This window comes from Curcuma longa, chromosome 4 (assembly GCF_044706935.1).
Source record: "Curcuma longa cultivar G26 ecotype Majalengka, Jawa Barat chromosome 4, ITB_CL_G26_1.1, whole genome shotgun sequence".
Taxonomy (NCBI): domain Eukaryota; kingdom Viridiplantae; phylum Streptophyta; class Magnoliopsida; order Zingiberales; family Zingiberaceae; genus Curcuma; species Curcuma longa.
The window spans coordinates 5,358,256-5,373,912 of NC_133864.1; the positions used below are offsets into that span (position 1 = coordinate 5,358,256).

Sequence of the window (15,657 nt, forward strand, 5' to 3'; positions counted from 1 at the left end):
ACTATTAATGTTTTTCGAATCAACGAGTTGGGACTGGGGTTGGACCGGATTAGGCTATTAGGGTTCACGAGCTAGCTATAGACTCGATAAGTCGTGCGTCTAGTAACACTTCATCACATGACAAAAGATGATGGATGATCAGATGAATAATTAGTAATGAAACGATATGCTAAGATGGAGATTCCACTTAATACATGTAAAAGATGATGAGCACACAATAAATTTGGAGTACAATTTACGTACACTCTTAGATGATGAAGAGACAAAGTGCTTCTATAAAATTAAAAATGATAAATCTCAGTCAGTTTCATGGACTCAATCTCTAAAGTCTTATTTGATGGAAAGATAAGTCAAATTAACAACTACATATTAAACTCTTAACCTTGTTAATAGCTAGTGTTATTATGCAATATAACAAATTAATTAGTGTTTAGTTGAATGATTGATTTTGTAGATTGAAATGAATTAAACATTTGTAGTGTTATATATATATATATATATATAGTAGAAAGAGTAATTTCATTTACTTTAATTATGTTATTAATTAGCTACTTATATTCCCTTTTCTTGTTTAGTCTTTCTATATGAGGAAAGCGTGTATATATATATATATATATATATATTTTTGAAAAATACCCCTTAAAATTGAATGATGCTAAAATATTACCATGATGTTGGATGAAAGTGTAATTGGTCGAGGGTAAAGTGATTAGAGCTTCTAAATTGTGAGATTATTTTAACAAATTTAAAAATTTAGGGGGTAGAATAATGATTATATATATATATATATATATATATTTTTGGTAAAATTAGAGTAGGAGGAGCCAGGAGGCACCAGTTCTCGTGTCGAGACACGAGTGACTCTTGCATGGTCACTCCGCAGCGCTGCACGGTATAAAAAGGGGAGGGTCAAGGATCGGAAGCAGCAGCGTCACAACCGTCACAGGCTTCCTTTCCCGTGTCACTCGATCAGTTCTCTTCTCGCGCAAAGGGCGAGGCGAGGCGGGGCGGGCGGGGCAACAAGAACAGGAAGAAGAAGGAGGAGGAGAAGGTGGTATTGGAATCTACCTCTCTCTTTTTGGGTATGTATCATGTATGTATGTATGTTGTGTATGTGTCTTTGTTATGGCTCCCTCGTCGATCGTGGCTTAGGGCTGGTTGTAAATCTGCAACTGTGGCGCGTGGGTGTCGATCGCCATGAATGGCCATTGATTTGTGTGATTTGGTGCCAGCGAGTTGCATGCGCTCAGTGCGTGGTCGAATAGAACAGGTGAGGTTGGAGGAGGGGTGGGTTTCACGAGGGGCCACCGTGCTCCGCACCACCACTGTTGGCCCAACCTCGTTTAATCTCGCTTTCTTGGATTTTTTTCGCAATCACATAATCTAGTCTAGGAATAGTACCAGGCCGAGGAGGAAAAATGAGAACTTGCGATGAGTGAGGAGGTAATCTGCCGCTGACCGGAGTGTGTGGTAATGGGACCACGCAAAGGCGGCATCTTTGCGTGACAGGCCGATCGCCGGGGTTCACCTGTCGCCGGAGGATTTGTTTGTTCGCCGGCTAATGGGCCTTATCGCTGTTCCAATGCAGGGCGGTAGCAATCTGACTGTATGAAACCGGTCTCCGAGGAGTCGCCCGAGGAGCAACACAACATGCAAGGGGGAAAATATGGCGGCGGCCGTAACCCTACCACGAGGGTCGAGCGGCTGCTCCGCGACAGAGAACTCAGGAAGATCAACAGAGCGTTCGTACAGGACGAGGCCGGAAGCAGCGGCGATGGCGGTGCGGAGGTGGGGTCGCCCGAGCATCCGTCGGAGAACGGAACTGGGAAGGAAGCCGGCGGCGAGCCCGATGACGAGATTGTGGATGGGCCCTTTACTCCGGTAACCATGATTGGAGCGAGAAGTAGGAGCAACAGGGGAAAGCCCATGAAACAGCGGTTGCTGGTCGTGGCGAATAGGTTGCCCGTGTCTGCAGTTCGAAAGGGGGAGGATTCCTGGTTTTTGGAGATCAGTGCTGGTGGGCTCGTCAGCGCTCTGCTTGGTGTGTTCTCTGCTTCCAAATGCTTTCTGGGATATTAATATTTGCCCTGCAACGATCTCCTGTTTGCTGCTGCTTCTTAAGAGCATTTCTTTGACTTATGTTGTAATATGCTAGTGTGGACATATGAATCATGTTAGTCTCACAAAATTTCCTCCCATATTCAGTTTGAGCATTAATATTAGTATTCTTTCGTTTATCTTCTTGATCATGCACGCAAATAAGAGTCATGATCAACATGGCTGTTAGATGCACTATTTCATACAATACATGTTCAGCAGACGGCGAAAGCTTATTTTACTAGCTTCTTTGTTGATGTAGGTGTAAAGGATGTTGATGCCAGGTGGATTGGATGGGCTGGTGTCAATGTACCAGATGAAGTTGGCCAGAGGGCTCTTACAAAGGCATTGGCTGAGAAGGTTCATTTCTATTCTTCACAATTTGCCATGTCTTTTTACACCTTGATAGTTCATCCCTTAAGAATCTACAATAAAAAATGGATTTTACTTAATTGGATCATCATGAAGAATGCTAATGTTTTCTTTTGGGCATATTGAATGTTGTGTTTTCCTTAATAAAGAAAGAATGTATCTCTGCCATAACAAGTTGTTTATCTCGAGCAGAGATGCATTCCGGTTTTCCTTGATGAAGAAATTGTACATCTATATTACAATGGCTACTGCAACAACATGCTCTGGCCTCTCTTTCATTATCTTGGGCTTCCACAAGAAGATCGGTTGGCAACCACTCGCAGCTTCCAATCTCAGTTTGATGCATACAAGCGTGCCAACCAGATGTTTGCTGATGTTGTGAATAAGCACTACCAAGACGGCGATGTTGTTTGGTGTCATGATTACCATCTAATGTTTCTTCCTAAATGTCTTAAGGAGCATAATAGCAAGATGAAAGTTGGTTGGTTCCTTCACACACCTTTCCCTTCTTCAGAAATCCACAGGACCCTTCCATCTCGGTCTGAATTACTAAGATCAGTTCTTGCAGCTGATCTTGTTGGGTAAGCATACTTTTCATTTCAATTATTTGGAGAGACATATCAAACATACTTAGACACTTTCATACGTTTTGTTCTACATAACTTCGACAATTATGTCATATGATATTTTGAGACATTAAGTGTGTATCCTCTCTCTGTCTCTTTTTGTTGTATTAGGTTAGGATGTCTAGATAGATATTCTTTTATGGTCAGTTTGTAAATAACTTTGGTATCACTGTATTCAGTGTTGGTGTTAGAATCCACTATGCTAACAATGCATAAAATTGCAATTAAGCAATATATGAAAAATTTGCTAAAGCTTTTAAGTTTTGAAAGCTTATGCATGCAGGAAGCATTTGGGCCTTAAAGGTGCATATACAGCTATAAAAATATAATTGTTAAGACCTTAATCTTGATAACATACATAAAAGATAATTTATGCTCATCATGTAATGATTGAAAAATACAAATAATAATTTTCTAAAACTTATAGATGTAGGTATTTATAACTTGTAAGTCATGGTTGTCATCATCATCATCATCATCATGCCATGGTATTCCCAACTCCCAACTATTTGTAAAATGTAAAATTGCAAAAAGCTCTTTTTTGTTTCATATCATTACATAACTATTGCTTTTATACAGCAACTTATTTAGTAATGATTCTTCTTCTACTCATTTTTTAACTTTTAATTTTTGTATTAGATTACAAATAAACTAAGTCTACTCTTTTCTTATATATTAAAGTTTGATCTAGTCATATAGTTAAGTAAGTTGAAGATTAAAGAAACTCACAATTGTGTATGAATATGAGGGCATATACAATGTAACTGGATGAACTTATCTTCATGCAGTGATCTTATCATTTAAATGCCTTCTGTAGGTTTCATACATATGATTATGCAAGACATTTTGTTAGTGCCTGCACTCGCATTCTTGGACTTGAGGGTACACCTGAAGGTGTGGAAGACCAAGGAAGGCTTACTAGGGTGGCTGCGGTATCATCTACTTGCTTATTCCTAATATCATTCTCATCATCATTATTATACAATATTTTTATCTATTTCTATTTTCATGGTTAACCTTTTTCTTTTTTTTTTTTTTTAAGAAAAGGAGAAAGGTGATGCATTAAAGTTGTTGCTGATCTTTCTTACCTTAATTTTTCGTTTTGTCTTCAGTTTCCTATCGGAATTGATGCAGATCGATTTAAACGAGCTCTTGACCTTCCTGCTGTCAAAGAGCACATCAACGAGTTGAAGCATAGATTTGCAGGCCGAAAGGTAGGCAGCAAGGCCTCTCCATTAATGTAGTCTTGTAATATCACTGTTTCTTCATTTTATTAATCAATCATTTGATGATAGGTAATGCTGGGTGTAGATAGGCTTGACATGATCAAAGGTATTCCCCAAAAGATTTTGGCATTTGAAAAGTTCCTAGAGGAAAATTCAGCATGGCGTGACAAAGTAGTCTTGCTACAAATAGCTGTTCCGACAAGAACTGATGTCCCTGAATGTATGTATCCTGTCCATACCAAGTATTTTTTGGCAGTTTTTGGTAGTGTGATTCATTAAACTCTTTATTATTGGTAGCAGACCAGTACTAGTGCTTAGTTTACTCATGAGGTTTCAGTTTTAGCATTTTCTGAAAATTCACAGTTGGATTTTTCTAGAATTCTATTATTTTAAAAAAATTTGACAAGCTTGTGGAGGGTTATGCTGACCATAAAAGTCCATATGGACTGTGCTAGAAGGTCATCAGATGGCTCTAAACTCTTCATTTATTCCTTTGTATCTCTGTAAGAACACTTCTAACCCACCCAACATCTGACACCTCTATTGATTTAAGTAAAAAAAAAACAGCTTTATCATAGATTTAGACCTCACCTATGTCTATACTCACATACTTTTTTTTTTTACATTCTTGGAAAAATTGCATAAATGCAACTCAGTATCAACTTGTTATTCACAAGAATAGGAATTTATGTGTTTGTATCTTGGTAATTTGTGAAGATGCCTGAACCAATCATTTATGAATTCCATGCAAAATACCAGATATAGGTCAATGGTTTTAGTTCAGAAACTGGCTAACGCATCACATGCTTCTTTGTGCTGGTTCTTCAAAATTTGAACCACAACTAAGTTTATGATGCTTCCATCTTGTTTTTAGTCGGATTTCAGAGAAAGGATTAGCTCTACTCTAACCATGTCCCTTAGTAACATTATTAGTTGAAATCTTATACTGTTCACTCAATTAAATACTATTACATGTCATTCAAACAACCCACTTACAATGGTGCACAAATGTCTGTCATTTTCATCTTGCTTGCAATGTCATTGTATATCTGCTAATTGATTGTTAATTCAACAAAGGGAAAACGGTTAATTTCTCTGTCTACCTTTTCCAATATAAAATATTCTTCCACTATGCTTAGTGCAATTGTTTTTCTATGTTGATATCTACCTTCTTGTCACAATAAAACATTAGACAACAATGAAATATTGAGGTTGAGGCTCCATTAAGTTGAACTTGATCAACAACCATCATTGCTATAGCACCTCTTTTCCCATGTTCTGTCAATATATCCCACTTCTGTGCATTGGATGTAGACAGATGTTTTTGAAAACATGCACTGGCAGAATTTTTTTTTTTAGGTAGAAAAAAAAACCTTGTGCGAGTCCTATGGTTGGATTTGATAGGTTTTTATTTTATTAAAATAAATTTAATAAAATAGGTATTGTTGTGAATTAATTTTGCATTCATCTAAAATAGTATTAAAGGAAGGATATTTTCCACGTGTCTTTTCTTTTACCAGTTGCTAAGGAAGATAAAACATTATCTTGTATTAATTAGAAGAGAAGCTACTTTATTGATGATGAATCAAATTGATTAAATTCTAATTTTACTCTCTTATTTTTCATAGATCAAAAGCTTACTAGCCAGGTTCATGAGATTGTGGGTCGTATCAATGGTCGATTTGGAACACTTACAGCTGTTCCAATCCATCATCTGGTTTGTCTCAACTTACCATCCTTATAGTTTTCACTATCTCATTTTTGTGCAATCTTCTCATATAGTTTAACTTCGGCAGAAGTGCAAGTATTTCAATAGCATAAACACTTAACACTTAGCTAAATATTTTTTATTGTTGCTTACTGCTGTTAATAAGATTTCACTTGTTGAATAAAAGCCAAAAATGCCAATCATAAAACTGTTTGACAAAACTTTGAAGAACTTGTAAAATTGTTTAGTCAATGACATGATATGCCATGTGCTCTTGAAATGCATGATAGTACAGCAAAAATCAATGAAGAGTATCCATGGGAAATGGGAATGCGCTTTGTATGCCTATTGAGCTATATGTTATGTCCATCAAATATCATGGATCTCAGAAATTTGATCAAAATTCTTTCTAGCAATCCAAGCAAATAAAGGGTACATGTTACCAATCTCAAGTATATAACATGTGATTTTCAAAAATAACTCATTTGCAACTTATCACTTATGTGATATTTGAACTTTTTTTATGTATAGAAACCTTTGATTATGAAACTATTTGTTGGTCATGATAGAAAAATGAGATAAGCAATTCATATTCTGTTATTGATGATAAACTTCGTTTAGAACATTATCCTGCAAAAAACATAAAACGTTGTTGCCTGTTTTATGTTCTACAGATAGATAAATACTGCATTTATAGATAGTGTCATCACATTATTTTAAGATTTTTAGATAATGACATCACAATATTTTAAGATTGTTATTCTCATATGCTGCAGTTGACTTGTTCCTGTTAGTAGTTAGATATCAGGCTCAGACTGGGTAGCCTAATTAGTCATGACAAACTATTTGATTGATATAGCAAGGATACTAGACATTAATTGGAGTTGACTATCAGAGAAGTAGATTCCCCAAGGAAACCAGATTATGATTTAACGAGCATTGAATTTTATTGGTTGGAACTTGTGAGTTTCTGAATTAACCATAAAGACTTTTGCAAAGGCTTTGAATTTATGCTTATATAAAATATCTAGATCTGCATTATGGTGCAAACTGTGGAGAGTTGCTGTCGTGCTAAGTAATTCAGGTTGGCCCATTTCTCCAGTTTAAGAAGATAAAAGATGCAAACTGCAATGTCTTGAACAATTCTTGATCATACATGAGTGATGTTCCTTTATATGCATATTAAACATTTTTATTTTACATTTTATTCATAGTTATTAACTTCTTTGAATTGTAAAAATATCAGATCTTCTAATGGAAGTTACCTTCTTGCAGGATCGGTCCCTTGATTTTCATGCATTATGTGCTCTATATGCAATTACTGGTGATTGTTTTTGCTCTTCTGTTCATGTTTGTTCTTCAAATTATTTTATTGTTCTCATGAACTATGAAGGATGGATAAGAATATCATGCTGATGCTAATCAAACATTTAAACTAAATTGGCATTAATGCTGACATCAGTTCACATTTCATTTTAAAACTACTAACCATGCATTTTTTTGTTGGAATAGCTGAAATAAATTTACTTTATATTAACCAAATTAATTATGTCCAGCCAACGGCCTGGCTTTGAACCTTTAACATAGTAGTGATGCTTAAAATTAAGTAGAAGTGTATGACTAGCAAGAGCGTTTAACTATATTATTTCCTTGGCTCGTAGTTCCTTTTGATATTCACCATGATGCATATGGTTAAATTTCATCATGAAACATTTTTTTTGCTATCAATAGTTGTAATACGTACATCATTTGGATGATATAGTTTCTTTACTCTCTTTATCCTGCTTTCCTTTCCCAGACCTTTAACTCTAATTAACATGTCTAACTATTGAATGCATCAGTTGTTTTTGAGAAATTTAACTTCTTATGCTTCTACACAGCTACACCCAATTATAGATGGGAAAAAAAATCTTTGGCTCCACTATTACCTTTTTCTAATCTCAACCAAACTAATTGACCTTAATTATTTTTGCTTTTCCTGTTTTTTCATTCAAGCCCATTTGACTTTTTTCTCTTTTGCGTTTCTTTTCCTCACTTCAGATGTGGCTTTAGTAACATCATTGCGAGATGGAATGAATCTTGTAAGCTATGAGTTTGTAGCATGTCAAGGACAAAAGAAAGGAGTTCTCATTTTAAGCGAAGTAATTTCTTATCTTGTCTGTCTAATGTTAAAGTGAATATATGAGATTTTATTTGGCACGTTCCATTTCAATTTATTATGTAAGTTCAGGCAATAAAATTACTGTTTTGTGTGTCTTTTACATGCCCTTTTTTGCTTCTTCTCACATTTGCAACCAACTGAAACTACATTCAAATTTTGTTACCAATGCATCATTATGGTCACAAAAGCTTGGTTGGGCATTTATATTTTAAGTTTCCAAGTCTAGAATACAAGTACTAAGACATCAGGAACACAGCTCATTCATATGTTATGGTTTTCAATCTTTGTGGATTGCTACCTATTTCTTTTGCGAACGCAGAATCTGTTGCTTCATATTGTACGATTCATCCTTCTTGTTCTCTTATTCAGTTTGCAGGAGCTGCACAGTCACTTGGGGCTGGTGCTCTTTTAGTTAACCCATGGAACATCGCAGAGGTTTCTGCTTCTATTGGATATGCATTGAACATGTCTGCTGATGAGAGGGAAAAACGGCACAGGCACAACTACGCACATGTGACTACACACACTGCCCAAGATTGGGCAGAAACCTTTGTGAGGTGCTGTTCAGACTAACTTTTAAACTCTTACTACCTGTTTTGTTGGCATACAAATATTACATAATGAAGTAATTTAAGGACAAACATGCTATTTCTGTGCTCGAAGTAAATCTAACAGGCATCCATTGCCATGACTACAAGTTAAAGTATATGATTATAACTAAGAAAGCAAAAAATGATTGTTGTATATGCTCAGTTATAAATAATAGATTCATATCATGAATTCCTTGATTTAGTTAACATGATGTTCTGGTAGATATTGGTACAATGTAATAACATCCTTGCTGCATTAACTTGTAGGTTACTTTCGAAATCAGAATGTTCCATGGGTAATTTGAAATTTTTAATATTTTTACCATACTAGCTTCATTAGAACTACTGATCCGAAAGAACTAGCATAAAGAAACTTGCCCAATGTGATATGATAATATGATTCATCCATAAAATTTTGGTTAATTCATGTTTATCATGTCTCATGCAAAACCTTTGATTCTCTGTAAGCTTGTTCTAGAATGAGCGGTTAATACAAACATGGTTAGTGCACAGGGACTACTGTGGCTCAGGCATGATACCTAGTTTGGCCAAGGCATGCTCACTTGATGCTGATCCCTGTTTTTTATGTGAATTAAACCCATTGCTATGCTAACTAGGGTTCTAACGAAAGGAACATATTGTATTATTTTTGACAGACTGATTGTTGTTCTCTTGCTATAATGTTCTATAGCACTGTGATTTTCTTCAGTTGCCTAAGGTAGATAGAGTTAAATATACACTTCAGGTTATTTTGACCATTTCCTTTTATGATATAGTGAACTCAATGATACTGTTGTCGAAGCTCAACTTAGAACAAGACAAGTTCCTCCTATGCTTCCTACAAGTATAACTGTGGACCGGTATTTGCAGTCTATGAATCGATTGGTTATACTGGTATTCTTCTTCTTGAAACAATAATACATACGCTTGTAAACTGTTTTTCTGCTTTTGTCCCTGTATCCTCTACATTGATTTTCGATTCATTTTGCTCTATGCTTGTTGTTTTATGAAATTTTCTGATTACAAAAATGCATCCATTAAGTGTTAATAAGCATTGTTGAAGATTCTCAAGTTTAAAAGTTATGAAGCTTCTTGTCGGTAATGTCAAGATGGGATGTCTTCCAAATGCTTTCCGAGTGTTTTGATGTGCTTCCCTGTCCTCCTTGTGGAACAATGAAACAATTAGCTACGCCATGTGTATGCCATGATTAGTTTTCGTTAATAAAATCCTTTGTTTATTTGTTTCTGTTCCTTTGATGTCGTCGGTTGTATAATTAAACAGTTTCTTTGAATGATTTGGCCATACTTAGGGATTCAATGCGACATTAACTGAATCAATTGAGTCTACTGGAAGGAGAGGAGGTGACCAGATCAAAGAAATGGAGTTGAAGTTGCATCCGGAGTTGAAAGTGTCACTGACAGTTCTGTGTAACGACGCACGAACGACAGTAGTCGTCCTCAGCGGAAGTGACAGAAGTGTCTTAGATGATGTGAGGAAGCTAAAGCCATCTTATTTTTCGATTAATCAAATTTACAGATATCTTTTACTTTGCAGAACTTTGGAGAGTACAATATGTGGCTTGCCGCCGAAAATGGTATGTTTCTGCGCCACACAGGTGGAGACTGGATGACAACAATGCCAGAGCATCTGAATATGGACTGGGTAGACAGTGTAAAGGTAATCCTACTGATCGAGTTTCTGTTTCTTGCCGTGCATTTTCGATGACTCAATTGGATGCTAACTGAAATTTGACAGCATGTCTTTGAATATTTTACCGAGAGAACACCAAGGTCTCATTTTGAGCATCGCGAGACATCTCTTGTTTGGAACTATAAATATGCAGGTTGTTACTCAGCCTAACTTCTGATAACAAAACATGAAACTTGTTGCTGTTACTCAGCCTTGATGTTTTGGCCAGATGTTGAATTTGGAAGGCTTCAAGCACGAGATATGTTGCAGCATTTGTGGACAGGTCCCATATCGAATGCAGCTGTTGATGTTGTCCAAGGTAGCAGATCGGTCGAGGTTCGCTCTGTTGGAGTTACAAAGGTATGAATCCATCGCTCGATCGATACATTTTCGTGTAGTAGAACTGGACCTATACATTCTTGTTGTACAATTCTGGGGGCACTTTTGTAGGGTGCTGCTATTGATCGGATATTAGGAGAAATAGTCCATAGCAAAAGCATGGTTACACCGATCGACTATGTTTTGTGTGTTGGACATTTCCTCGGAAAGGTAAGAACTTCTTGAATGCTTAGAATTTAAAGTCGAATATGATCGTCGAACAACTTATTTCTATTCAGATTATGCATTTAGAAACATATAATCATAGGAGGAGGAGTTTGTTTGTTTGAATTGCAGGATGAGGATATCTACACTTTCTTTGAGCCAGAACTTCCATCTGAACCTGCAAATTCGTCGAGAATGAAACTATCTGAAGCCAGCAAAGCCACCCCCGACAAGAGACTCACCGGAAGATCATCATCGAGCATCAAGAACAACAACTCAAGGGGATCACATGTAAAATCTCAGAGGGTGGTTCCTGTTGGATCTGAAAAGAAGATGTCTGCAAACCACAACATCCCTGCCGGCTGGCGATCTCCTCAAGAGGCAATGTCATGGCGAGAGGGGTCTTCGGTGCTCGATCTCAAGGGTGACAACTACTTCTCTTGTGCAGTCGGGAGGAAACGTTCCAACGCGAGGTATCTGCTCAACACTTCCGATGAGGTGGTGACGTTCCTCACCAACTTGGCTGCGGCTGCTTCTCTAGGATTCACGAGGAATGCTGATTGATACTCTTCTTTAGATTTTCAGTCGATCAGTTCAGTTAGCTAGCTAGCTGTTGGAATGTGTCATCTCTCTCCGCGCGCCTCTATGCTGTTCTTCTTTCAAATCCTATCCATCATCCATGCCATTCATGTGCTAAGTTATCCTCGCGGAAAGCATTTGTACATGATATTTATTCATATATTTGCAACTCAAGGAGAGATAGAATAACGGTGGGCGGTTGGCCGGTCGGTTCATGCTCATGCTCTTGACGAAATGTAGCTACCCGAAACAATCTTTCCGACAAATTGTTGTGGTTTCGTGTATATTTTGGTACTCAAGACGCAGTGTCTTCGTGCTGGTCATGCTTCCTTGAAAAGGGTAGAGAGTATATTAGTTACTCAATGTAGAAGAAAGTAGACCAAGATCATGCTTGTATCTTCTAATCACTTAGTTGTAAACTAAACAAAGAAGAAGAAACAACTAAGTTGTTACTAGAATTACCTTGTTATTGATAAATAAATATCCAAATTAATGCCGCCTTTTAAAAATATTTAAATGAAGTTTCTCTATATTTTGTTTTTGCAAATTAAATAAGAAGGTTTAATTTGTGTATTTTCAAATAGAGAAGCAAACTTAATGAGAGAATCTTTTTTTTAATATAATGAACAGCCGGGTTTAGATAATCACACAGATTATATACATATATATAACAAGACAATTTGATGTCGAATTTTTGAATAACTTTAATTGGCACGACAAATCGAAGACAGATCACGCAGAATTTAATCAAGATTTCGAATACAAATCCAACCAATTAGATACCGCCACGTAGATGAGTTGGATTCCGTGCCGGCCTATAAATAGCTGCCGAAGGTCGGGATGACGACAGCCGAAGACGGCGGCGAGGCGAGTTGCGATCGAGGAGGTCGCCGATCGAGGGGCGGAGTCGGATTTAGGCGCCGCCGCACGTGGTGGCGTCGAGGCGGTGGGCGGCGGCCGGGAGGGATATGCGGCACGTGACGTGCGGCGACGGGTGTTGCGCGTCGGGCCGGGTTTTTTGGGAAGGCGATCCAGTTGGCGTGCAGCAGCACCGCGCCAATTATCAATTAATCAATTAATTTAAAAAATCTAAATAAAAATTAAAAAAAAAGAAATAAAATTTTGAGAGTCAATCTATTTAATTACATCAAAACCTATGGGCTTTAGTATAGATGACGATCACAATGCAAAACGTAGACCTTGTTGTTGGTCAATTTCTGTATTATCCAAAAAGTCGACCATGGCGATAAATTAAGTGACGATGAAGACGAGGAATTCTGCTTTGTGGTTGTCTACTGCCAAAATATGTATTAATTGTTTGTTTCAAGTGGATAATTTGATCTCCTAGGACAGTAGTGATCGGCACTGGACGAGCATGGATCGCCGGCTCCTGCTTCTTCTACTCCTCTTCCTCATGGCGGCCGCCGCCGCTCGAGCACAGGAACAGCCGCCAGGTACTACACAAATCATTCTATTCTGCCTCCCAATTTCTACTCCATGCGCCATGCAACTTAACTCTCGAGCTTCTGCAGGCTTTATCTTCATCGACTGCGGGATCGATCCAAACTCCTCCGACGTCGACGAAAACATCGGCCTACGGTACGTCTCCGACGATGAATTCATCGACACGGGCGTAAACTACGCCGTCCCTCGGTCCAACGTTCCTGCTGTCCTTGCTCGGAGATACTGGACAGTGAGGAGCTTCCCTGAGGGACTTCGCAACTGCTACACCTTCAAGTCAATCAACCGAGGCTCAAAATACTTCGTAAGAGCGACCTTCTTATATGGAAACTACGACGCCAAGAATAGTCCTTTTGTTCAGTTCGATCTCTACCTCGGAGTCAACCTCTGGAAGACCATAAACCAGACAACTTCTAGTAGATACATCCTCACTGAAACTGTCAGTGAAGCCACAGCTGATGTGATCTCAGTTTGCCTGGTCAACACTGGCCATGGAACTCCTTACATCTCTGGCTTAGATTTGAGGCCTGTTCCGACCTCTCTGTATCCTCAAGTCAACTCCGCCACCACTTTGGTCAACTTGTATAGAATCTACATGGGGAGTACTTGGGTCAGGTATCCTGATGATCCATATGATCGTTATTGGTCCGACATTGACACCCCACCTTCATGGAGTCTGACATCCACCAATTCTGGGATCCAGAACCAGATTCGTGATCAGTTTCAGCCTCCACAGAAAGCCATGCAGATTGCAGCATACCCTAGCAACTCCACCACACTTCGTCTCATCTTGACACCCTATCCAGGAGACCTCACGGAGTTCTATACTGTCATGTACTTCTCCGAGCTCCAGCCGAACGCCTCGAGGGAATTCTTGATCTACCTCAATGGAGCCCTGCTGAACGACGGCAGGCCCTTGGCGCCGACCTACCTCCTCTCTGACGTCGTATTCAATGCTGATCCCAGTTTAGGGTTTGATGAGTGCGATATAACTCTGGTTGAAACAGAAAGGTCCACGCTTCCACCTATCATAAATGCCTTGGAGGTCTTCACAGCGATGAGAAATGCAAATGTGGCATCCAACAGCCAAGATGGTAATGCAATGACAGCAAAAGACTAATGGTTTAACAGTTAAACTAATTTAGATGATAGGATTATAAATAACAATATCTTATTTTTCAGTGGATGCAATGTTGGCGATCAAAGGTTGGTACCAGGTGAGAAGAAACTGGATGGGTGATCCTTGCTCTCCACAAGCCTATACTTGGGATGGACTGATTTGTACACTGAATAACTCTGGTGTTCCGATGATCACTGCAGTGTGAGTTCCTTCTACTCTGCAGAGATTTGAAAGTTGAATTGAGAACTAATAATTCTTTAGATTCAATTTCTTGCAGCAATCTGTCATACAGTGGATTGACAGGTCAAATATCCACTTCGTTTGCCAACCTAAGTGCACTGCAGTACTTGTAACTGTTATTTCTCACTGCAATTTTCAAGATTAAAATCTCCTTTATCGACTTCACTAATCAGTTTCAGATAATATTTTGCAGGGATTTGTCTCATAACAACTTGAACAGGATCGATACCTGATGCTCTGGGGTATTTGTCATCTCTCAGAGTCCTGTAAGTATTATTTAGTCAGTATTTATAAATTTATATGTTGAACAAATGAAGAAGTAATTTTGTTATTTGGCTACCTGCAGAGATTTGACAGATAACCAACTTAGTGGAGCCATTCCTTCTGTTCTTCTTGAGAAATCTCAGAATGGTTCTCTTACTTTGAGGTTGATCTTCATCTTGCAAACTATACTAGTTTCTTACCACGAAGTATTCAAGCAACAACTTGTTCTTTAATATGTTGAGCTCTTTTTCACAATGCTTAGTTAAATGCAAAATTTTGTAATGGCAGAACTGAAGGCAACATTTGTCTTGGAGGAGATTCTTGCGAGCTAAGAAGAAGTTTTAGAAGTTCTAGATGCTCATTGCTTTGTAGGTGCTGCTGTGTGTGTGTGTGTGCTCGGTGGCAATTATAGCTTCGCTGCATACTTAAAAAGAGAAAAGGTTGGTTAGTATTATCTAAACAAGGTTACTCTGATTCAGAATTCATTATCATGAATTATAGGAATAGTCGTTAACTCTCCAGCAAATGCACCATCAAAGAGCTCCAAATTGGAGGCAAATATCAACTTGAAAATCGAAAATTCACGTACAAGGAACTGGAGTTCATCACTGATAACTTCAGCAAGATCATCGGAAAAGGAGGGTTCGGAATTGTTTACTATGGCCATTTGGAAGATGCTACTGAAGTTGCTGTCAAGTTGCTAACCAAATCATCTTCACAAGGAAAAGAAGATTTTCTTTCTGAGGTAACTGATCCTAGTCGAATTGTATAGACACGAATCCGAAAAGTGGCCACTTAAACAATTTCATCTTGCAGGCTGAACATTTGACAAGGGTTCATCACAAGAATTTGGTTTCTTTGGTTGGTTATTGCATGGGATGAAGATCATTTGGCACTAGTATGTGAGTTTATGCCCAAGGGAAACCTAAACTCAAAGGTTATTAGAAGCTAAGTAACACTTCTGTGCTGAAAATTGATAT

The 15,657-nt window shown here is 38.1% G+C and overlaps 1 protein-coding gene and 1 pseudogene across 2 annotated transcripts; both read left to right on the forward strand.

Moving 5' to 3' along the window:
- Positions 1-968: 968 nt before the first annotated feature.
- On the forward strand, positions 969-11,825 carry LOC141826699 (alpha,alpha-trehalose-phosphate synthase [UDP-forming] 1-like). Of its 2 annotated transcripts, XM_074713979.1 has the most exons (18): positions 969-1,082; positions 1,589-2,041; positions 2,360-2,457; positions 2,662-3,050; positions 3,913-4,027; positions 4,208-4,309; positions 4,391-4,541; positions 5,950-6,038; positions 7,305-7,353; positions 8,070-8,170; positions 8,560-8,747; positions 9,557-9,674; positions 10,091-10,270; positions 10,336-10,458; positions 10,537-10,624; positions 10,700-10,830; positions 10,921-11,019; positions 11,146-11,825. In XM_074713979.1, the coding sequence occupies exons 2-18, from the start codon at positions 1,609-1,611 to the stop codon at positions 11,575-11,577; spliced, it is 2,886 nt and encodes a 961-aa protein (XP_074570080.1). In that variant the 5' UTR covers positions 969-1,082; positions 1,589-1,608; the 3' UTR covers positions 11,578-11,825. The 2 variants fall into 2 exon arrangements, with proteins under 2 accessions (XP_074570080.1, XP_074570081.1); XM_074713980.1 differs by lacking the exon at positions 969-1,082 and having other exon boundaries at positions 1,419-2,041.
- Positions 11,826-12,967: 1,142 nt separating this feature from the next.
- On the forward strand, positions 12,968-15,629 carry LOC141826968 (putative leucine-rich repeat receptor-like serine/threonine-protein kinase At2g19230; annotated as a pseudogene).
- Positions 15,630-15,657: the final 28 nt, after the last annotated feature.

Coding starts and splice junctions, on each gene's coding strand:
- LOC141826699 (XM_074713979.1), top strand. CDS start 1,609: ATGAAACCGGTCTCCGAGGAGTCGCCCGAGGAGCAACACAACATGCAA. Junction 4,028..4,207: donor GGCTTACTAGGGTGGCTGCG/GTATCATCTACT, acceptor TTTTGTCTTCAG/TTTCCTATCGGAATTGATGC. Junction 4,310..4,390: donor ATAGATTTGCAGGCCGAAAG/GTAGGCAGCAAG, acceptor ATTTGATGATAG/GTAATGCTGGGTGTAGATAG.